The sequence below is a fragment of the Oryza sativa genome, chromosome 7 (assembly GCF_034140825.1).
Source record: "Oryza sativa Japonica Group chromosome 7, ASM3414082v1".
Lineage (NCBI taxonomy): Eukaryota > Viridiplantae > Streptophyta > Magnoliopsida > Poales > Poaceae > Oryza > Oryza sativa.
The window spans coordinates 26,772,538-26,792,415 of NC_089041.1; the positions used below are offsets into that span (position 1 = coordinate 26,772,538).

At 47.8% G+C, this 19,878-nt stretch overlaps 6 protein-coding genes across 6 annotated transcripts; 4 read left to right on the plus strand and 2 right to left on the minus strand.

Moving 5' to 3' along the window:
• The first annotated feature begins 3,169 nt into the window (after nucleotides 1–3,169).
• Nucleotides 3,170–4,396, plus strand: LOC4344045 (1-Cys peroxiredoxin A-like). Its single transcript, NM_001403227.1, has 3 exons — nucleotides 3,170–3,395; nucleotides 3,508–3,656; nucleotides 3,756–4,396. The coding sequence occupies exons 1-3, from the start codon at nucleotides 3,278–3,280 to the stop codon at nucleotides 4,149–4,151; spliced, it is 663 nt and encodes a 220-aa protein (NP_001390156.1). The 5' UTR covers nucleotides 3,170–3,277; the 3' UTR covers nucleotides 4,152–4,396.
• Nucleotides 4,397–6,022: 1,626 nt separating this feature from the next.
• LOC4344046 (1-Cys peroxiredoxin B-like) lies at nucleotides 6,023–7,328 on the plus strand. The gene is made up of 3 exons (NM_001403226.1): nucleotides 6,023–6,245; nucleotides 6,349–6,497; nucleotides 6,612–7,328. The coding sequence occupies exons 1-3, from the start codon at nucleotides 6,128–6,130 to the stop codon at nucleotides 7,005–7,007; spliced, it is 663 nt and encodes a 220-aa protein (NP_001390155.1). The 5' UTR covers nucleotides 6,023–6,127; the 3' UTR covers nucleotides 7,008–7,328.
• Nucleotides 7,329–8,884: 1,556 nt separating this feature from the next.
• Nucleotides 8,885–9,924, plus strand: LOC4344047 (dirigent protein 5). The gene has a single exon (NM_001403225.1). It carries the CDS (start codon nucleotides 8,982–8,984, stop codon nucleotides 9,597–9,599), a length of 618 nt encoding a protein of 205 aa, NP_001390154.1. The 5' UTR covers nucleotides 8,885–8,981; the 3' UTR covers nucleotides 9,600–9,924.
• A 1,469-nt stretch (nucleotides 9,925–11,393) lies between these two features.
• On the minus strand, nucleotides 11,394–12,723 carry LOC4344048 (peroxidase 2). The gene has a single exon (XM_015790207.2). It carries the CDS (start codon nucleotides 12,679–12,681, stop codon nucleotides 11,659–11,661), a length of 1,023 nt encoding a protein of 340 aa, XP_015645693.1. The 5' UTR covers nucleotides 12,682–12,723; the 3' UTR covers nucleotides 11,394–11,658.
• A 2,254-nt stretch (nucleotides 12,724–14,977) lies between these two features.
• On the plus strand, nucleotides 14,978–15,561 carry LOC107281647 (peroxidase 2-like). Its single transcript, XM_015790577.1, has 2 exons — nucleotides 14,978–15,224; nucleotides 15,356–15,561. The coding sequence occupies exons 1-2, from the start codon at nucleotides 14,978–14,980 to the stop codon at nucleotides 15,559–15,561; spliced, it is 453 nt and encodes a 150-aa protein (XP_015646063.1).
• A 505-nt stretch (nucleotides 15,562–16,066) lies between these two features.
• On the minus strand, nucleotides 16,067–17,913 carry LOC4344049 (peroxidase 2). The gene is made up of 2 exons (XM_015789671.3): nucleotides 17,440–17,913; nucleotides 16,067–17,020 (listed from the first exon to the last, which is right to left on the minus strand). The coding sequence occupies exons 1-2, from the start codon at nucleotides 17,845–17,847 to the stop codon at nucleotides 16,274–16,276; spliced, it is 1,155 nt and encodes a 384-aa protein (XP_015645157.1). The 5' UTR covers nucleotides 17,848–17,913; the 3' UTR covers nucleotides 16,067–16,273.
• Between the last annotated feature and the right edge of the window lie 1,965 nt (nucleotides 17,914–19,878).

Consider the following 19,878-nt stretch of genomic DNA (forward strand, 5'->3'; position numbering starts at 1 on the left):
TCAATATCTGGTCAAACGTTCGATATAATATTAAAAAATTTCCATTTGGCCGACTAAACAGACCCTTACTGGGCTTAACTGGAATCGTTCGTCGATCCAAAGGGGACAGGACGAACTGACTGGGCTGGGACGGAAAGCAGAGCAGCACGCCACGGCCATTTCTGAGCGGAATAAGTTCATCTGACATTCCTCAATTATACGCCGAGTCTGTCTGAGATCCCTAACCACAATACTAGAAATGTGTATCCCATAACTATATAAAACCATCCAAAAAAAAGTCCCGATACAGTATAGATGCTTGGTTTTGCTGACCTGGCATCCTAGTAAGAAAAAATAAAATTAAAATGCGGGGCACACATGTAACTGAGAAGAAAAAATTACGCGGTCAACAATCCTACCCAGTAATCTTCTTGTCTTTTCCTTTTTCTCTTCTCTTTCATTTTTATCTTCACCGCAGAGGGGGAGCGGTAGCAAGCCAGCGCCGCGGCGACAAGCGAATGACGCAGCGGGTGAAAAGAGAAAAATCCCGCCACCGCCTCTCCGCGGCCGCACTCGCCCGCTCCCCTCCCTCTGCTCCGCCCGCGCCCGGAGCTGCTGCTCGCCAGCCGCCGCCGGCCTCCGGTCACGCACGCCGCTGCCCGCTGCCGCTCCCCCTCAACAGCAAAGATAAAAACGAAAGATAAGAAAATTGCTGATTAGAATTGTTTTTGGAGGAAAGGCGTTAAACGCCCGGTTTTCATTAAAAAGCGAAATAGTTCATACATGAAAACGGAAGAACAAAAACAAGGCTGGAATGAAACCAGCACACATAAGTTAGGCACTTTAGCTGCTGGCACATCTTAGGAACAAGCCAGGAAACTAGACAAGAAGAAGATAAAGCTACGAACAAACTGATAGGCATAGAGATCTTCAGTTCTTCAGCTTCAGGTGTTTGCTCCTACAGTCCTTCGGGTACTGGCAAGCAGTGAGTCCCTTGTAGCATTCAAAGAACTCTTCTCCTTTGCTGACGCCATTTTTTTCTCCGCTGTAAAAGAAATAAGATAGCTTTATGAGGCAAGTGAGAGGCATCCGAAATCATCTTGTCATTGAACACCCAATCATTTCTCATGAGCCAAATAGCCCAAGCGCCCGCAGCGAAGCAAGCAAGCCAAATAGAATGCGACCCTTCTTTGTACAAGTTTAGTTTATGTACCAGTTCGCCTCTAGAATTGAGAATACTATCCCAACCTAGAGCATCTCTATAACAGCACCACATAAACCTAGGAATGGCACATCTAAACATCATGTGGTCCACGTCCTCGACTTCCCCACAAAATTTACAATTTGGACTACCTTCCCATTTCATTTTCTTCAGCTGGCTGGCAGCTTGAATTCTTCCCTTCAACATTAACCAGAAGAAGATTTTGACTTTTAAGGGAATGGAGGACCTCCACAGGTCCTGCAAAACCCTATCTTTAACCCCTCCAAAACATAGGGCCTGGTAAAGGGATTTGGTAGTATAAGAGCCTGTCGATGTTTGATGTCGCGATTCCGGTATTTGCATAGTATGGGGATCGTTGGTACTATGATATACGCGAGACTGAGGTAAAAGAGACGGAGACAGGGATTTTTATACAGGTTCGGGCCCCTGAATTGTCAGGTAATAACCCAACATCCTGTTGGCCGAAGCCGGTATTACTCTTATTCACCATAATCACACTAGTACAATATTTGGGATAACCTATCAAACTGTTGTCGATATGGCGGTGTGAAGGTCTGACTCGTAGTCGATAACAGTGTAGCCTTCCTCCTCGAATCCGCATCCGGCGAGATCAGAGACAGCGCTATATCTCTCCTGCTGACAGTATCCGTAGGCACCGTAAGGGACTAGCCATGCCTATCTCTGAAGTCGATATCTGGCGTCTTGTCTTGGCGTATGTCAACTTGTATGTTGTGGCTTCTGTTGTTCCATGTATGTTGTGGTGGGTGTCTTCCATGGTGGGTGTGTCCTCTCTCCTCTTAGGGGGTCTTGTATTTATACCCATAGGTGTCCCCTTGTCCAAGTAGAACTAGGGAAACCAATATGAATACAATCTAAGTAGTCCTTGTCGTTTCCATGTAAAACTCTGGTTATCTTTTCTTATCCGGAACTCCTCCTATATCTGTAGGTTGCTTCCGTATAGGACATGGTATGTAGTGGGTCCTACCGAGATTTAGTCAACTACTATTAGGTATGTGATATCCATAACCCTGACAGAGCCAGACTTATCAGCTTCCAAAACATTTGATCTTTATCACCTGAAAGATGAATCTCCCCTACAAATTATGTAGTTCTTCCCATTCCTCCATCTCCCCTTCACTCAGAGATCTCCTCAACTCTATAACCCAGCTCCCTCAGGACCATAAGTTTGATGTACAGTTTTCTTCTGGTCTGCACAAATTTTGTAGATATATGGAAACTGAGTTTTTAGGGGTGTCTTTCCTATCCATACATCATCCCAGACTAGGATTGTTGACCCTCCACATTTTATTTCTTCCCACTTACATGTATTTATTTTTTATTCTTTGCTAATCGGATGCTATGTCAGTGAAACCAGGCATCAATACTACCTCGGGATCTTTTTTTTGGACGGTTTTATATAGTTAAGGTATTCCGGTTAGGAGACCTCAGACAGATTTCGTGTATAAATTGAGGGACGTCTGGTGAACTTAGGGCCTGTTCACTTTGATGCCATTTTCAATCTTACCAAATTTTGGTAAAGTTGTCAAAAAAAGTGGCTACATTTAGTTTGCTGCTAAATTTTGGTAACTATATAAGAAATCCTGCCAAAATTTTGACAAGTTATCAAAATTTTGGCCACTATAAATTTTGGTAATACCAAAATTTGGTAAGGTTTTTTTTGGCATCAAAGTGAATAGGCGCTTGGTCCTTTCTGAGCTAAACCGAGTCCAAATTCCAAAAGCTCTCCCGACATGGGCCGCCACGATCAGTTTCAGGTGGCCGTGAGAAGATTCCAGAATGGACGGTCATGGGGATGGGGGAGGTCAACACGACTCACAAAGGTATAGTAGGAGGCGCGGCTGCCACGAGACGAGGTACGTGGCCCCCATGCAGCACGCCGTGGCGACACCTCTGCACACTGATCAACTCCACTCACCTCACTCCTCACCTATAAAAATGCTTCGATCTCACTCCAGTCTCCAGTGCCTTCGTCTCGACACGTTTGCATTGCAGCAGCTCATAAGTTTCTTCTTCGTTTCTGCTCCCAGTGCTAAGGCAGCACAGTCGTTCGTCGCCATGCCAGGGCTCACCATCGGCGACACCGTCCCCAACCTGGAGCTGGACTCCACCCACGGCAAGATCCGCATCCACGACTTCGTCGGCGACACCTATGTCATCCTCTTCTCCCACCCCGGTATACACACTACACACTACACTCGCTCGATTCTCACATTCTCATTCGGTAGTAGTTTGTGTGGATCGATGTGCATCCGATTGATTGATTGAATGATCCGTCGATCGATCAGGCGACTTCACCCCGGTCTGCACCACGGAGCTGGCAGCCATGGCCGGCTACGCCAAGGAGTTCGACAAGAGGGGCGTCAAGCTGCTCGGCATCTCCTGCGACGACGTGCAGTCTCACAAGGACTGGATCAAGGACATCGAGGCCTACAAGGTCATTTTAATTACCTTCCTGGCCTAGTTAAATTTGTGTGAAAACGTAGTAACTAATTAACTAGATCGATCGTAATAATATATATTTTTTTGGTTATAGCCTGGGAACCGCGTGACGTACCCGATCATGGCCGATCCGAGCCGCGAGGCCATCAAGCAGCTGAACATGGTCGACCCGGACGAGAAGGATTCCAACGGCGGCCACCTCCCGTCCCGCGCGCTGCACATCGTCGGCCCCGACAAGAAGGTGAAGCTGAGCTTCCTGTACCCGGCGTGCGTGGGGCGGAACATGGATGAGGTGGTGCGTGCGGTCGACGCGCTGCAGACGGCGGCGAAGCACGCGGTGGCGACGCCGGTGAACTGGAAGCCCGGCGAGCGCGTCGTCATCCCTCCCGGCGTCTCCGACGACGAGGCGAAGGAGAAGTTCCCCCAGGGGTTCGACACCGCCGACCTGCCGTCCGGCAAGGGCTACCTCCGCTTCACCAAGGTCGGCTAGATCATATCGATATCGACCTCGCTCTTCGTACATCATGTGCGCCACGCGTGCGTGATAGCGTGTGCTGGCGTGATGACTATGCGAGATGCATCCCTGTGTGTGTTGGTGTGGATAATGCCGCTACGTTTGGAACAGTAGTGCATTTACTCTGTGCTACTGTCTGAACTTTGGCTGTTTGGCAGACTGTTTATGTACCCGTATGTTCGCCCCTGTACTAATAGAGTGGGTGTTGTGGTTGGCAAGTACTCTCCTCGGACAACATTTTAACTTTGACTACTAATAACAAACAAATTAAAAAGATCAATCAGATGTTACTAGACATCTTAATTTTATTAATTTTATAGATATTGATATTGTTTGTTCAAAGTAACATCGTAAAGTTCTAAAATGTTTATATTTGGGACGGAATTAAAACATCTTAATTTTATAAATATTGATCAAAATAGCATCAAAGTTCTAAAATGAAGCCATCATTTAGTATATTTCGTTAATGAAATTTAGTATATATTGTTAATAAAATTTTTATATACGTCTTCTTAGTAATTAAAGAGCTTTACAAAACAAACTTCCATAAAAAACCCCTAAAACAAACTTCGATAAAAATTTTTATATACGTCTTCTTAGTAATTAAAGAGCTTTACAAAACAAACTTCCATAAAAAACCTCTAAAACAAACTTCGATAAAAAAACCCCTCGAAGATAAAAAAAGACCCTCAAAATTAATTTGAGGTTAAAAATTAGGCTAAAAATAAACTTGATAAAAAAACCACCCCTCGAAGATAAAAAAAGACCCTCAAAATTAATTTGAGGTTAAAAATTAGGCTAAAAATAAACTTGATAAAAAAAACCTTAAAATTACTTTTAAAATGATTTATATTCATGATTTATATTCTAGTACGGAGAGGATTCTAGTACGGAGAGGGTGGGTGCATACATGCACATTCCAATGTAACCAAAGAATGAGAACAAATGATTAAAATAATAATAAAACAGCGTACACGAAAAAGAGAAAAAAAAGGACGAAGAGATTTTAGTGAGACGTACGCGCAAAATTCTCAGTCGAATCCGGCCGTAAACTCTCCATAGGAAAAGGGTCGACAATAGGTAATCACCCAAACCAAGTGGTTAACGAACTAATCAGGTTGGCATTGCAACGTCATCGATGATGAAATCAAACGCCGCCTTTTAGTATTTTATAGTAGGAGGGTCAGCCTCTTCTTTGGAAAAAAAACTGTGATACTACGAGGAAGCAATCGTCCGTTGGCATCGCTCGCGTGGTTAGTTGTCAGGTCGCTCCGCTTCATTCTGCTGTGCATTTTGGCGAGTGCCTAGACAGATCCGTGATGAACAGTATATGAAATTTTCCACACTTTGGCCTGGTTTAGTTCCTAAATTTTTCTTCAAACTTTCAACTTTTTCATCACATCAAAACTTTCCTACACACAAACTTCCAACATTTCCGTCACATTGTTTCAATTTCAATCAAACTTTTAATTTTAGCGTGAAATAAACACACCCTTTGATTACGGTTTAGTCAGAACATTTGCGAATTGCAATGCGCGCGGGTGAAACACCTTTATCAGACGCGATCGGGAATTCAGGATCGGGAACAGCTGCGTGCCGTGCAGAATAATACTTCGTATTACAGAAAGTTTAGAATCCGTATTACGCGAGAGCAGAGTCGATGCAGTGTGTTTTGAGTAGGGGTGTGAACGCAGCTGAACAGCAAGCAGAGTTGGCAGATTCGAATTCTTGTCCCGTAAATTTTTCCTTGCCTTATCCTACACCCAGGCCTAGATGCTTGCTTTTTATAATCCTCTAGTGGCAACACAGCCTCACCTATAAATGCTGTGACTGATGATAAGTCCAGTGCATTCCATCACAGACAGTTCGCAGAATCGCAGCAGCTTAGCTTAATTACTTTTTTCACCAACTCAACTTTCAGTTAATTTCCGGTTAATCCTCGATTCCTCATCATGCCTGGACTCACCCTCGGCGACGTCGTCCCCGACCTGGAGCTCGACACCACCCACGGCAAGATCCGCCTCCACGACTTCGTCGGCGACGCCTACGTCATCATCTTCTCCCACCCCGGTATATATAGTGTACTACTGCATTACTGTCGTACTGCGTGTGTCCGTGCAGCAGACGAGCTTGAGAAGTTGAGATGTTGATCAAATCCGTGCGTGCATTTCAGCTGACTTCACGCCGGTCTGCACGACGGAGCTGTCGGAGATGGCGGGCTACGCCGGCGAGTTCGACAAGAGGGGCGTCAAGCTCCTCGGCTTCTCCTGCGACGACGTCGAGTCGCACAAGGACTGGATCAAGGACATCGAGGCCTACAAGGTATGTACACGATCGAGTTCATCGCATTCATCAATCCTTGACTGATTGATACATTTGCAGAGTCGTATCTGATTATAATTTCTTGGTTCAATTTGTGATCGATGGTTGCTTTAGCCTGGCCGCCGCGTCGGCTTCCCGATCGTCGCCGACCCGGACAGGGAGGCGATCAGGCAGCTCAACATGATCGACGCCGACGAGAAGGACACCGCCGGCGGCGAGCTCCCCAACCGGGCGCTCCACATCGTCGGGCCGGACAAGAAGGTGAAGCTGAGCTTCCTGTTCCCGGCGTGCACGGGGCGGAACATGGCGGAGGTGCTGCGCGCGACGGACGCGCTGCTGACGGCGGCGAGGCACCGGGTGGCGACGCCGGTGAACTGGAAGCCCGGCGAGCGCGTCGTCATCCCCCCCGGCGTCTCCGACGAGGAGGCCAAGGCGAGGTTCCCGGCCGGGTTCGAGACCGCCCAGCTGCCCTCCAACAAGTGCTACCTCCGCTTCACCCAGGTGGACTGAGAGACTGATGGTGAGGGAGGGAGGGAGAGATCTGGGCCGTCGGTTTCGTGTGTAATAAACCAACGCACGACGTAGATGCTTCCACGTGTGTGTTTCCCGTGCTGCTTCGATTGATCGATCGATCATTCGGTAAGTACTCTAGTTATGTGTAATCTGCTGTTTGGGTGTAGTGGTGCATTTGCTGTTCTGTTGCCTGAAAGTGACGAACGGATTATGTTTGTCATTTGTATGTAAAATGTAACCGTATGTTTTTTATTTATCCCTTCCGAAATTACTGTGGAATATAGTGAAGTAATGCTGTTAATAAACAGCCCGTTTAAATATGTTTTGTCCGTGATGGGTTGGGCGTTTGAGATGAAACCCATCAAGAGTGGTCCGGTACAGTTCATTTAACTAATGGGCCAAAATTCTCGGCCTTACAAAGATTGTACCTTACAAAGTCCGTGATGTACTGAAGGAATAAGTTCACTACTTTAGATTCTTCAGCGTCAAAAAAAAAAAAACTACTTTAGATTCCTTAGTTCGTAGCCGGTCTGAAATTACGCGTCTCTCAACTTTTTAAAACAAATGCAAATAAAGTTTCAAGGTGGTTTAGATGACGGTTTCGGCTAACATGACGCTTACGTGGTTGGCTTGACTTGATCCTCGTCCTATGTGGCGGTGACGTGGCATTAGAAGAAAAATTAAAATGTAGGGCTCACATGTCACCAAATAAAGATAAAGAAATAGTGGAACCCACCTATCAATAGGTCCCACACTCCTCTCCATCTCCAGCGAACAACGACGCTTCAACACCTCCTCCCCCTTCTCTCTTCTGTCCCTCCTGGCCTTCTCTCCTCCTCCCCGAGCTCTCTTGCCAGCCGGCTGCCGCCGTTGATGTCCATAGTCGGTGGTGGATCCAGAAAATTAGTTCGTTGGTATCGTAACATGTTTAGCAGTGTTATAGTGTGTTAACTATATTTAGATTATAAGTTATAATATATAGATAAACAGTCTAAGTATATTTTTTTTTCTGAAAGTCGCCTGACACCAGTCCATACGCATGTCACTGAAATTGGGCTTGGAGCTCAGTTACAGGGCTCGCAGTTCATCGGCAACCAGATTAGCAATCTTCAGGATTTCACTGACAGAGAACATCAATACTATTTTTTTTATTATATTATGTATGGGCTAGTATATATGCATTGAAATTTGACAGTGAGGCAACCAATGGAATGCTTCCTTTCAAGAAAAGAAAAGGGATTGCAACCTACAGGGAATCTCAGTCATGAGAGCGAGTCGATCTTAATGCATGCGGCATGCCAAAACAAAGCGGATTTTTGCCGACCATTATATTCAGCTCCACAAAGATAAATGGAAATTAATCCTATTATATCATAACAACTAATTCATTGCTGATCTTAACCATGCCCTCCGAGGAATTTGGCGTGTGCTTTGGGCTAATTTGGCGAGGTAATACGGTAGTATAGCACGGTTATAGCCAAGCTGACATGCATGGCGTCCTTCCAGTCGCCGGCTGGCATCACCGGCTTGTGCCGAATCATTAGCATTGCTGTGTCTTTCGTGCATGTGGTGTTGGATCATCTTATTATGGCATGCCAATGGCAGTGATCGCACTGTTCTCTACTGGGCTTACGCCATGAGCCTCGATCGTGCTCCTACAATATAATACAGTAGACAAATTTATCAGCGTCAGAATCAAGCAAAGGAAATTGGAGTAACAGTAGTATCGCTTTGCGTACGCCTCACTTCCTCTTTCTATCCTAACAACTCGGAATTTTGTCAGTAAACAATTTTGCAAGTGGTCAGTAGAACACCTGTGTATATTCCCCTGACCATATCTCTCTATAAATAGCCATGCACAACTCGAGCTCCACATCACAGCTGCAGCAACGTACGCGTACTGTCTAGTTAGCTAGCTTCTTAGCTTCGAACCTTCGATCTCTCGATCACAGGCTAATCAAGCTTAGCTTGATGGCAACTTGGTCCAATGCGTCGTCTCTGATCGTCGCCGCCGTAATTCTGCTTGGCCTCAGCTCGGCAAGCGTCGCGCATGGCCGCCGCGGCAGGAGGAGCTTCGTCTCCAGCTACGACGAGCCGTGCATGGAGATGAGGCTGTACCTCCACGACATCATCTACGACTACAGTAACAGCACCTCCAACTCCACGTCGGCGGCGGCCACCAAGCCGACGCCGCTGAGCACCGCCGTGTCCAACCCCGGCTACTTCTTCGGCGAGATGGTGGTGTTCAACGACCCCATGACGGAGGGGAGGGCGCTGCCGCCGTCGCCGGCGATGGAGGAGGAGACGGCAGTGCGCGCGCAGGGGGTCTACCTCTACGACAAGAAGGAGGCGCCCAACGCGTGGTTCGCCTTCTCCGTGGTGTTCAACTCCACGGGGCGCCGCGGCACGCTCAACCTGATGGGCGCCGACCTCATGTCGGAGAAGACGAGGGACCTCTCCGTCGTGGGTGGCACCGGCGACTTCTTCATGTCCCGCGGCGTCGCCACGCTCAGCACCGACGAGGCCTCGGCGGACTTGTCATACTTCCGGGTGAAGGTGGACATCAAGCTCTACGAATGCTACGTCTGATCCCATGCATACGTACGCTTGCTCTTTCATGGCCGTGGATCGGATCATCGCGTGTCCTAAATATGCGCTTGTATTTGTGTGATTGTGTGTGTTGAATTTCCTTCTTGACATTCATCATCTTTGCGTGACGAGTCATATGCACGGAGAAATGTGCAAAATGTGTTTTTTTTTTCGTGTTTTGGATTTGCATCTCATGTATTGTTTGAGTGACGAGTCAGCGATCGGCTTGGCGTGGTGGTTTGTTTTGTCTTTCTTTTTCCTGGTTATAATCTTCATAGTTATAATCTTATAATTTTTTTTCTACATCAATATAAAATCTTGTATTATCTGGTGTAGTTTGTTAAAAATACTTGCCTTTTTCAATCAATTGTCATAGATGTGACCGGACGTCGAATGACAGTTATTCGCTTGGATGTCTTCGCGAGTGACGGTTGAAAGTCGGTTATGCCATGGGCTAGATCATCTAACCACTGGAAGTGACCTGGCTGCCAATCAAGAGTGGGCCCAGTACAGTGCATTTAACTAATGGGCTAAATGACGTCCTTCATGGGTATCTTTTATGTGTTCTTTTGGCGTTAGGGTAGCATCGCGGTGAAGTCGAAGCTGCTGTGTCGTTTGGGTGGCAAGCTCGGCAACGATAACATGCGTGGGCTATTTGTAGGGGTGGGTGTTCGGTCAGACCGAAAAATTCGGTCTCGGTCTTCGGTTTTTCGGTCAGTTCGGTCTTTGCAAACTCAGGACCGAATTTCATCCAAAAAAACTCAGGACCGGCAAATTCGGTCTCGGTCTTTTCGATCTCGGTCTCGGTCTGACCGAAATTTTTTAGGAGAAAGTTTGGAACGAAAAAATTTGACAGAGGCGTCGCCGGCGCGGTGGAGGGCGGAGGCGTCGGCTGCGGCGCGGTGGAGGACGGTGTCGGCCGCGTTGCGGTGGAGGACGGCGGCGTCGGCCGCGGGGTGGTGGAGGACGGCGGCGGCGGCCGCAGCCGCGGCGCGGTGGAAGGCGGAGGCGGCGGTGGCGACGCGGTGGAGGCTGGAGGAGGAGGCGGCGCGGTTGGGGCGGAGCCGGCGGTGGGGGCTGGAGGAGGAGGCGGCGTGGTGGGGTTAGAGGAGGAGGCGGCGCTGTGCGGCAGTAGTGGTAGGGTTTTTTTTATGGGCTTATTGGACTTCCTAGGCCTATTGGGCCAAAATTTCGGTCATTTCGGTTAATTCGGTTAACTGAGCCCAATAACCGAAATGACCGAAATAAATTCGGTCTTTTGAGGGCTGAGACCGAAAAGGTAACCGAATTTCTCGGTCTCGGTCTTTTCGGTCTCGGTCTCGGTCTTTTCGGTTCGGTCTAAATATGCCCACCCCTAGCTATTTGTGTCACCACGGCGATGCCTTGTGTCGGGCTCCATTGTGGTAGTTTAGGTTAGGTTAGTTGTTAGCGTGGTGTTGTAGTTGTGGTTTTCGTTCAGTTTTCCCTAATTAATTTGACAAAGGTTTGGTCCTATTTGCTCCTTAAAATGGGACACCTTCTTCTTAATATAAAACGTCGGCAACGGCCTGACCGTCCGAAAACAAACTAATGGGCTAAATGTCTCGGCAAAACAAAAGCTAAACCTCACGTACTATGTATTCCCGTCACGGCCGAATTAATATGGGTTGCACCGAGCTTGCATTGCCCAATTAATATAGGCCGCGTGGGCCATCGGGCTTGACACTGATATTTATTTTGGACTGTTTTCGAAATAAGTTTTTGAAAACGGTTCATCTGTTAAAAATTCGGACCAATTTGAACAAAGATTATCCATCTCAGTAAAGACCTTGATTCCTCCAGAAAGTATAGTAAAACAACAACAGCAATAGTTAATTACAATTGCAATTCAAACAAAAAAATAAACAAAAATGTTATAGTGAAAGAAAACCCCCGGACGGAAATCCAAAGTTGCATACAAATAATAAACACGATGTTATTCAGATCAGCCTCACGAGCGAGTAAAACTGTAGAACGATGCGTACGTACGTGCATCGATTCTGCATTTCTGCATCACCTTATCGATTGATTACTTGATTAGCTAGTTGACGAACCTGCACTGCCTTCTGATCTCGCCGTCGGCGGCGGTCTTCACGCCGACGCCGCCCATTTTCACCATCGCCGCCGCGAACTTCTCCTCCCACTGCCTCTGCGACTCCGCGTAGGAGCTCACCAGCGACCTCGTCTCCGGCGACGCCAGCAGCGCGGCGTCGGACTTGAACAGCACGCGGTGGCTCACCACGTTCCTGTAGTACTTGTTGTCCAGCTTGTCGGGGGTCTCGACGTCCTGCGCCACCGTGTTGTCGCCGCTGGCGCCGCCATTGCTGGAGGAGGAGCTGCACTGCTGCTGCAGCGACGCGGCGAGCTCGGGGTCCATGTCGGAGGCGTTGGGCGGAAGGCGGTCGGAGAAGGAGGAGCAGTGGGCGACGCCGATGGAGTGCGCGCCGGAGAGCGTGACCATGTCGTCGGTGTCAAGCCCCTTGGCGGCGAACATCTGCTTGAGCCGGTCGACGCCGGCGAACGGCGGCGGAAGGTTGGGGAGCGTCTCGCTGGCGAGGGAGACGCGCCCGTCGTAGCGCCCCGCCGGCATGTCGAAGTAGACCTTGTTGCCGGAGAGGAGGTACGCGGCGTCGCGCCCGGCGAAGGCGACGACGTCGGCGCAGGAGACGACGCCGGGGCACTCCCCCTCGAGCGCCGCCTTGGCCGCGTCGATCACCTCGAAGCCGCGCAGGCTCAGGTTCGGGATGCCGGCCTTCTCCGGCGCCGCGGCGCTCGCCGGCGTAGGGTCGAGGAGGACGGAGGCGTCGCAGCCCTGGACGAAGCAGTCGTGGAAGAAGAGGCGGATGAGCCCGGCGCCGACGCCGCGGTCGCCGCGGCCGCCGCGGATGGCGTTCTTGACGGCGTCCCTCACGATCTCCTCCGCGCGGTCGCACGTGCCCTTGTAGTGCCCGACCGTGAGACCTCCGGCGATCGAGCCCGGACTGGTATAGCCATCGCCATTGCTGCTGCCGAGCAACGCGAGCAAGACGAAGACGACGAGCTTATTAGCAGCCATGGATGCCATAGCTAGCTTAATTACAAGCTTTATCACAACTACTCCGTGTTAATTCAAGTGTTAGTGTGATGGAAGCTGCTGTTCTGTGAGTCTATTTATAGCATGGAGATCGATGAATCGATCAGAATATGTGCATGCATGCATTGGAGGGAATGTTTGTGTGTATAATTAATTAAGAAATTCTAATCATTTTTAGCAGCTTGATTATCAACCGGCAGAACATGGGAGCACGATTTGCAGTTATAGATCATCGATCGAACAGGATCGAGCTATACAGAAGTTGACATTGCCGGGGTCAACGGCTAATATAGCTCCGACAATGGATATGTTCGAACGGGCGTCTAGATTAGGGGTATTTAGTTGGGTTGTTCTGACGGCGTTTTGCGAGGAAAAATAACTCGTTTCTGAAGATCTCCGGTCGATATTGTCTGCTTCTTGCACGTTTGGTTTGACATCATGAAGGTACGTATAATCGTGGCTTTCAGCTGTTGGGAGGCTGGAGACAAAAATGATACTGCGTCCCTTCTTATTTTGGCGGCTGCATGCTATGTAATCATGCGTGTACTATACTAGTACTCCCTATTTATCTAAAAATATTTTCCTGGCTATTTTGTTTCCTCTCTAGAATATTTGCCCGACAAGAAGATGATACCAGTGCTGCATCGATCGATCGGCGCGTTTAGTAATGGCGTGTAATGTACAAATCTGGTGTTTTTTTAAAAAAAATTACACACCATAAACACATACACACTCACAACGCACAACACACACTCACCCCCTATAAACGCACGCACGTAAATTCTACCCCTATAAGCATATTTGAAGACTGTTGTCTCCGTGATGGGTTGGGCCAGGCCTTTAATGAAAGCCCGTCAAGAGCAGATCTGAGCCCACATAACTAATTATATGCCACAAATTCCTAACCCAAAAAAAATGAGCTGCACGGAGGTCGGATTCCCGCTCCGACCCAGCCAAGCCGCACGTTCCGGTTTACGCCGTTCTCCGGTCAAAGGGATGTGAATTTGATTTGACATTCAGAGTTTCAGAGTTTAATTTGGGATTCTGGTAGATCCTCCCTTCTCTGATCGAGTCACCTACAACGTCATCGATCGAGCAGCTCATGTTAACGCTATAGCTATGACTTGTGCAGAATGCAAGCACACACTAGCTAGCTAACACTAATTAAGCTAGCTTTGGGTATTCGATCGATCATTCGATCTGCTCGCCACGTTCACCGGACGGTTGACCCTGCACACACCACACCACCACCACCACAACGTGCGCGCCAAAAACATTCCCAAGCAGCAGTACGTACTGTGTACGGCGTGTCGGCGTGCGTCCCCGGCCGCCGTCCGGTGACTATAAATAGCCATGCAACCCAGCATCTCCTCTTCATCCCTCTCTTGCCACTCTTGAGCTCACTGCTCAGTATAGCTAGCTACTACGGGAGTGGATTTTCACCCTCGAGAAGACATCCTCTTGTTTGCATGTCAACCCATATAGTGATGAAAAATTTTGAAAACAATTGAGAAGATATATTAACATGTGATATATCACTCCACAAACATACAAGTTCAAATTCAACTTCTACATCTCGTAACGAAAAAACAATTAACTACAACTAGTTATCATATATTAACAGTCAAATTTGTTTTTTTCGTTGTGAGGTGTAGAAGTTGAATTTGAATTTGCATGTTTGCAGAGTGATATATCATATGTTAATACATCTTCTTAATTTTTTTCATAATCATTTGGGTGACATGCAAACAATGAGGGGAGGCTAAGCTCGACGTCGTCCTCACCTTGCTCGTGCTGCTCGCCTCCGTCGCGTGCCAAACCGGCGGCTATCCCCTCGAGGGATGAAAATAGTTTCCCGCTACCATGGCTAAGCTCGCCGTCGTCCTCACCTTGCTCGTGCTGCTCGCCTCCATCGCGTGCCAAACCGGCGGCTATCCCCTCGAGGGATGAAAATAGTTTCCCGCTACCATGGCTAAGCTCGCTGTCGTCCTCACCTCTTGCTCGTGCTGCTCGCCTCCGTCGCGTGCCAAACCGGCGGCTATCCCCTCGAGGGATGAAAATAGTTTCCCGCTACCATGGCTAAGCTCGCCGTCGTCCTCACCTTGCTCGTGCTGCTCGCCTCCGTCGCGTGCCAAACCGGCGGCTATCCCCTCGAGGGATGAAAATAGTTTCCCGCTACCATGGCTAAGCTCGTCGTCGTCCTCACCTTGCTCGCGCTGCTCGCCTCCGTTGCGTGCCAAACCGGCGGCTATGGCTACGGTGGTGGCAGCCCGACTCCACCGTCGACATGGTCGCGCTCTCCGGCACGCACTCCATCGGCCGCTCCCAGTGCTCCTCCTTCGCCGACCGCGTCCCGCCGCCCAGTGGCACCACCACCTCCGGCTCCGACATGGACGCCGACCTCGTCGCGTCCCTGCGGCGGCAGTGCACGACGCCGAGCGACACGGTGGCGCAAGACGCCGTGACGCCCGACGCGCTGGACAACCAGTACTACAAGCAGGGGCGGATCCAGCATGGGGGCGGCGGGGTCTCGAGCCCCCACTACTGACGTGAAGACTATGAGAGCCCCCACGAAGACCCCACTAAAATTTTTTATCATATGTAGATAGGAGGGGGACTGTAACTTTATCTAGTTTACTCAAATCCCATTGCTATTTATTTCTAGATTCGTCACTGGTCTACAAGAACGTGATGAGCCAGCATGTGCTGTTCAGATCGGACGCGGCGCTGATGACGGCGGCGGACACCATGGGGCTCGTCCTCGCCAGCGCCTACTTCCCCGGGTGGTGGAACGCCAAGTTCGCGGAGGCGAATTTCTCAATACCTGTGAACTACAGACATGAACTACTAACGGCGTTTTGCAAGGGTTGATAACTCGTTTCTGAAGATCTCCGGTCAATATTGTCTGCTTCTAGCATGTTTGACACTAAGAAATTAATGGCTTCAGGAAGCTCGAGAAACAAATGATTTTTTTAACGTGCATCTATAGTGTCAATTTCTTTTCGATATAGCAGGATCAAAAAGATTGGACAAGTAAGAGAAGAACTGTACAAAGGAAAAAATAGTTAAGATATGTGAGCTCAGAATCATTTTGCTCCTGATAGAGCCTAATTTTTGGCCTCTTTCCTTATCTTTGACACAAGGACTATCTTTGAGAGCTTTATGCTTTTGGCGGCTTCTATTTCAGCTGTTGCGACCGCTATCATCGGGTACGTCATCTACCATCGAAAAAATAATTAGCAGTAAATACAAACACCCGTGTCGTGTCAAATCTAAAATTTAAATCTAGGTGGGCTGGTTTTACCATAAGTAATATAATCAGTTCAGCTACGCTCATTTCATGTTAAATTTTGCAAACACACAACCAACAATAATCTCATTAAAAAGGGAAGTACTTATCAATAATAATCTCATTAAAACTTGCTGAAATTCCAATATTAGATACATGCAGAATTACAACAAAAGAATGGCAAAATTAAACTAACTAATTAAACCTTTAATCGGTGGAAAATATATGACAAACAAAAATCACGAGCTTATTCTGTGACGTGAACTGTGATCATTAGCCGATGATCAATGGCGGCTAGTTGACGAGGCGGCAGTTCTTCCTGATCTCGCCATTGGCGCTGGTCTTGATTCCAATACCGCCCATCTTCACCATCGCCGCCGCGAACTTGCTCTCCCACCGGCCGGGGATGACCACGTTCAGGAACACGCTGAACCCCGTCTCCGACGACCGGAGCGCCGCGTCCGACGTGAAGAGCACGTCGCGGCTGAGCACGTTCCGGTAGTACTGGTTGTCCAGCTTGTCGGGGGTTTTGAGGTCCTGCACCACCGTGGGGTCGCCGGTGCGGTTGCACGCCCGCGTCAGGTTGGCCTTGAGCGCGGCGTCCATGTCGGAGGTGGTGGAGGCGAGGCGGTCGGAGAAGGAGGAGCAGTGGGAGACGCCGATGGAGTGCGCGCCGGAGAGGGTGACCATGTCGTCGGCGTCGAGCCCCTTGTCGGCGAAGTTCTTCTTGAGCTGGTCGAGCCCGGCGAACGGCGACGGCAGGTTGGTGAGGGTCTCGTCGGCGAGGGAGACGCGCCCGTCGTAGCGGCCGGCCGGCATGGCGAAGTCGATGTTGGCGTTGCTGAGGAAGTAGGCGGCGTCGCGGCCGGCGAAGGCGACGACGTCGGCGCAGGAGACGACGCCGGGGCACGCGCTCTCGAGCGCCGCCTTCGCCGCGTCGATCACCTCGAAGCCGCGGAGGCTGGGGAAGTTGGGCACGCCGAGCTTCTCCGGCCGCGAGTTCGCCGTCGTCGGGTCGAGCAGAACGGAGGCGTCGCAGCCCTGATCAATCGAAAGGAGACAATACACAGCCACATTAATCACGTGGATTACTAACTCGATTGCAGCACAATCGGAGTGTAATTACACTGTAACTATAATGTAACTTGCATATAGCTTTCACATAATTTTAAACCGTTAGATTGTTTCAAGATTTATGCAAATGAAGAATGAAAAAAGTCACTGTGTGCAAACATTTGAGAGGATTAGCTCCCACGACCTCCGTTTTACCTAAAAAGTATGTTACATAGATATTTTTGAAAGTTACATATAAGTTACATGCGAGTTACAGTGTAATTACATCACGATTATACTATAATTACATCTGTCAAATTTTTAAAAGAAAATTTATCGATAAATGTATAGGTGATCCCTTACTAACTAATTAATCACGTGTTTTAATTAATAAAAAAGGATTTTACCTCGACGAAGCAGTCATGAAAGAAGAGGCGGACGAGCCCTGCGCCGATGCCGCGGTTGGTGTACACAGCATTCTTGACGGTGTCCTTCACAATTTGCTCAGCTTTTGGGCAAGAGGAACTGTAATAACCAACTCTAAGCCCTAGGGACGGCGGGCTTGGGCTTGCCGGAGCCGGGCTCGGAGGAGTTGGGCTTGGTGGAAGATAGGTTGTCGGCGGGCTCGGGCTCACCGGTGCTAGGCTCGGAGGAGTCGAGCTAGGTGGAGGATAAGTAGGCGGCGTGCTCGGGCTCAGGCTTGGCGGGCTTGGGTATGTAATGGGTGTGGGTGGGCTAGCATTGCCGGTATAGCCTTGGCATGTCACAGAGCCCACCAGAGCCAGCAATGTGAGCAACACAGCAAGCTTAGCCATCTCTGATTCTCTGCACTGAACTCTGAAGTAGCTACAGTGTTCTGAAACTCTGAAGACTCTGAACTTTTTGATGAAATGCAGCTGCTTCTGCATCTCCATTTATAGTCAGTCCCCAGCCGAAGCAGAGAAGAAACAATTTGGCTGGCACGTCGCGGTGACAAATGCGTTCGAAGTCAAGCAGGGAACATGGGAATCGAACAGCTAGCTAGGCTAGTTGACATGGAGGTTTCTTTGATTAATTTTTGCCGGTAAGCTGCAGCTGCACTGAACAAGTCGACGGCCTGATACTGATTGGTTTAATTTCAGAGGTTTTTCATCTTGCAGAGTGTGTTCCATGGAGGGGTTGTTTATTGTGTCTGAATCAAATTTATCACCCGGATTTATGCTCTTGCAGCCGTTGGATTGGCAATTTGGCATTGTTTAGGTTTTGATGGGATGCAACCTCTGTAGGATGCAACTACCGGATTGCACTAATTACGCTTCGCGGCCTGTGTTTCTAATTCAGTTTTGACTGTCGGTTTGTGTTGTTAATCTGATGGTATAGAAACTCATAGAAGGTCATGGGGCACCGACAATTATAGTTTAGTTTTGAGACTAGTGTACTAGTAATACTAGTGATTAGTGTCGGTCTGCTAATGTGCTCACCACGCAGTCACATAGCGCACCGTGTTGACTCTTATTATTTTGTATGTCAATTGTCTCTATGTTTTAAAATAAAGATGATAATATAGACTTGCCAGACTGACTACTAGTAGTAGGGTATGTCTGTTTGCTGGATATAATTTTTATATTATAAAAAGTGTGGTTTAATTATGAAAAGGGAATTTTGAATATGGAAGTATATTTTGATCCCTCGAGGGGATATCCTCTCATTGTTTGCATGTCACTCAAATGGTTATGAAAAAAAATGAGAAGATGTATTAACATATGATATATCACTCCATAAACATGCAAGTTCAAATTCAACTTCTACATCTCGCAACAAGAAAAAATTGACTATGACAATACATTATGTAGTTGCTGTTTAATTTGTTTTTTCCGTTGCGAGATCTAAAAGTTGAATTTGAACATGCATTCTTGTGGAGTGTTATATCACATGTTAATACATCTTCTCAAAATTTTCCATTCTTTTTATAACCATTTGATTGGCATGCAAATAACGAGGAGACATCCCTTCAAGAGATCAAAATAGTTTCCCTTTTGAATACAATACCGCTTTGGACTGTTGTACACGGTTTCTTAATTTACCCAATTAATAACTGAAATGGGTTGCACATAATTTGGGTGGTTTTCTAAAATCATAATACCTGGTATTTTCAGTTATAAATGCCTAAAAAACTAGTGCTCCTTTGAAACGTAGGATTCTCAATTTCTCATAACACGGAAATAAGAAAAAAAAGAGGGTTGGAGCGCACTAACATTTCAAATCCTATAGATTGAAAAAAATGTAAGGAAACTATAAGAATAACCATGTGGATGGAGCACGGGAAAAATGCTAGAATCGGAGATACACACACAAAGTATACTTTTTTCAAGAGGTTGGACATTTCCTCCGAAGTTTCTAAGTTTTGAGCCAATCCAAATGAATTCCGTAGGATTTTCGGATGGCTTTTCCTTTAATCAAAAGGGGCCATGGAGGAAAAATTTCCATACTCTTTGTTATGGATTGAATTTCTCCTAAATTTCTTTAAAAAAACCTTTGTTCCAAAGGAGGCCTTAAACATTATTACTAACTGAAAAAAAGGAATCCAAAGTTGGCATGACCTCTAGTTTAGGGCATGTACAACATCTGTTAATAATATTAATAGAAGGCTCTTTACTGACATTGAAGAGAGAAAGGAGAGTGAAACATTTAGAGAAAATTCCCTGTGTACCCCTGAAACTTCACACAATCCTTTCTATGCCTTTGAGATTTGCTCATTCCCTTCCATACCCCTAAATTTCAGTTTGGATCCCTTCTATACCCCTTCCATTAGTTGACTGTTAGTTGACCACAAAATTTCTACCATAGAGTCCATTTTGCCCTTTGCT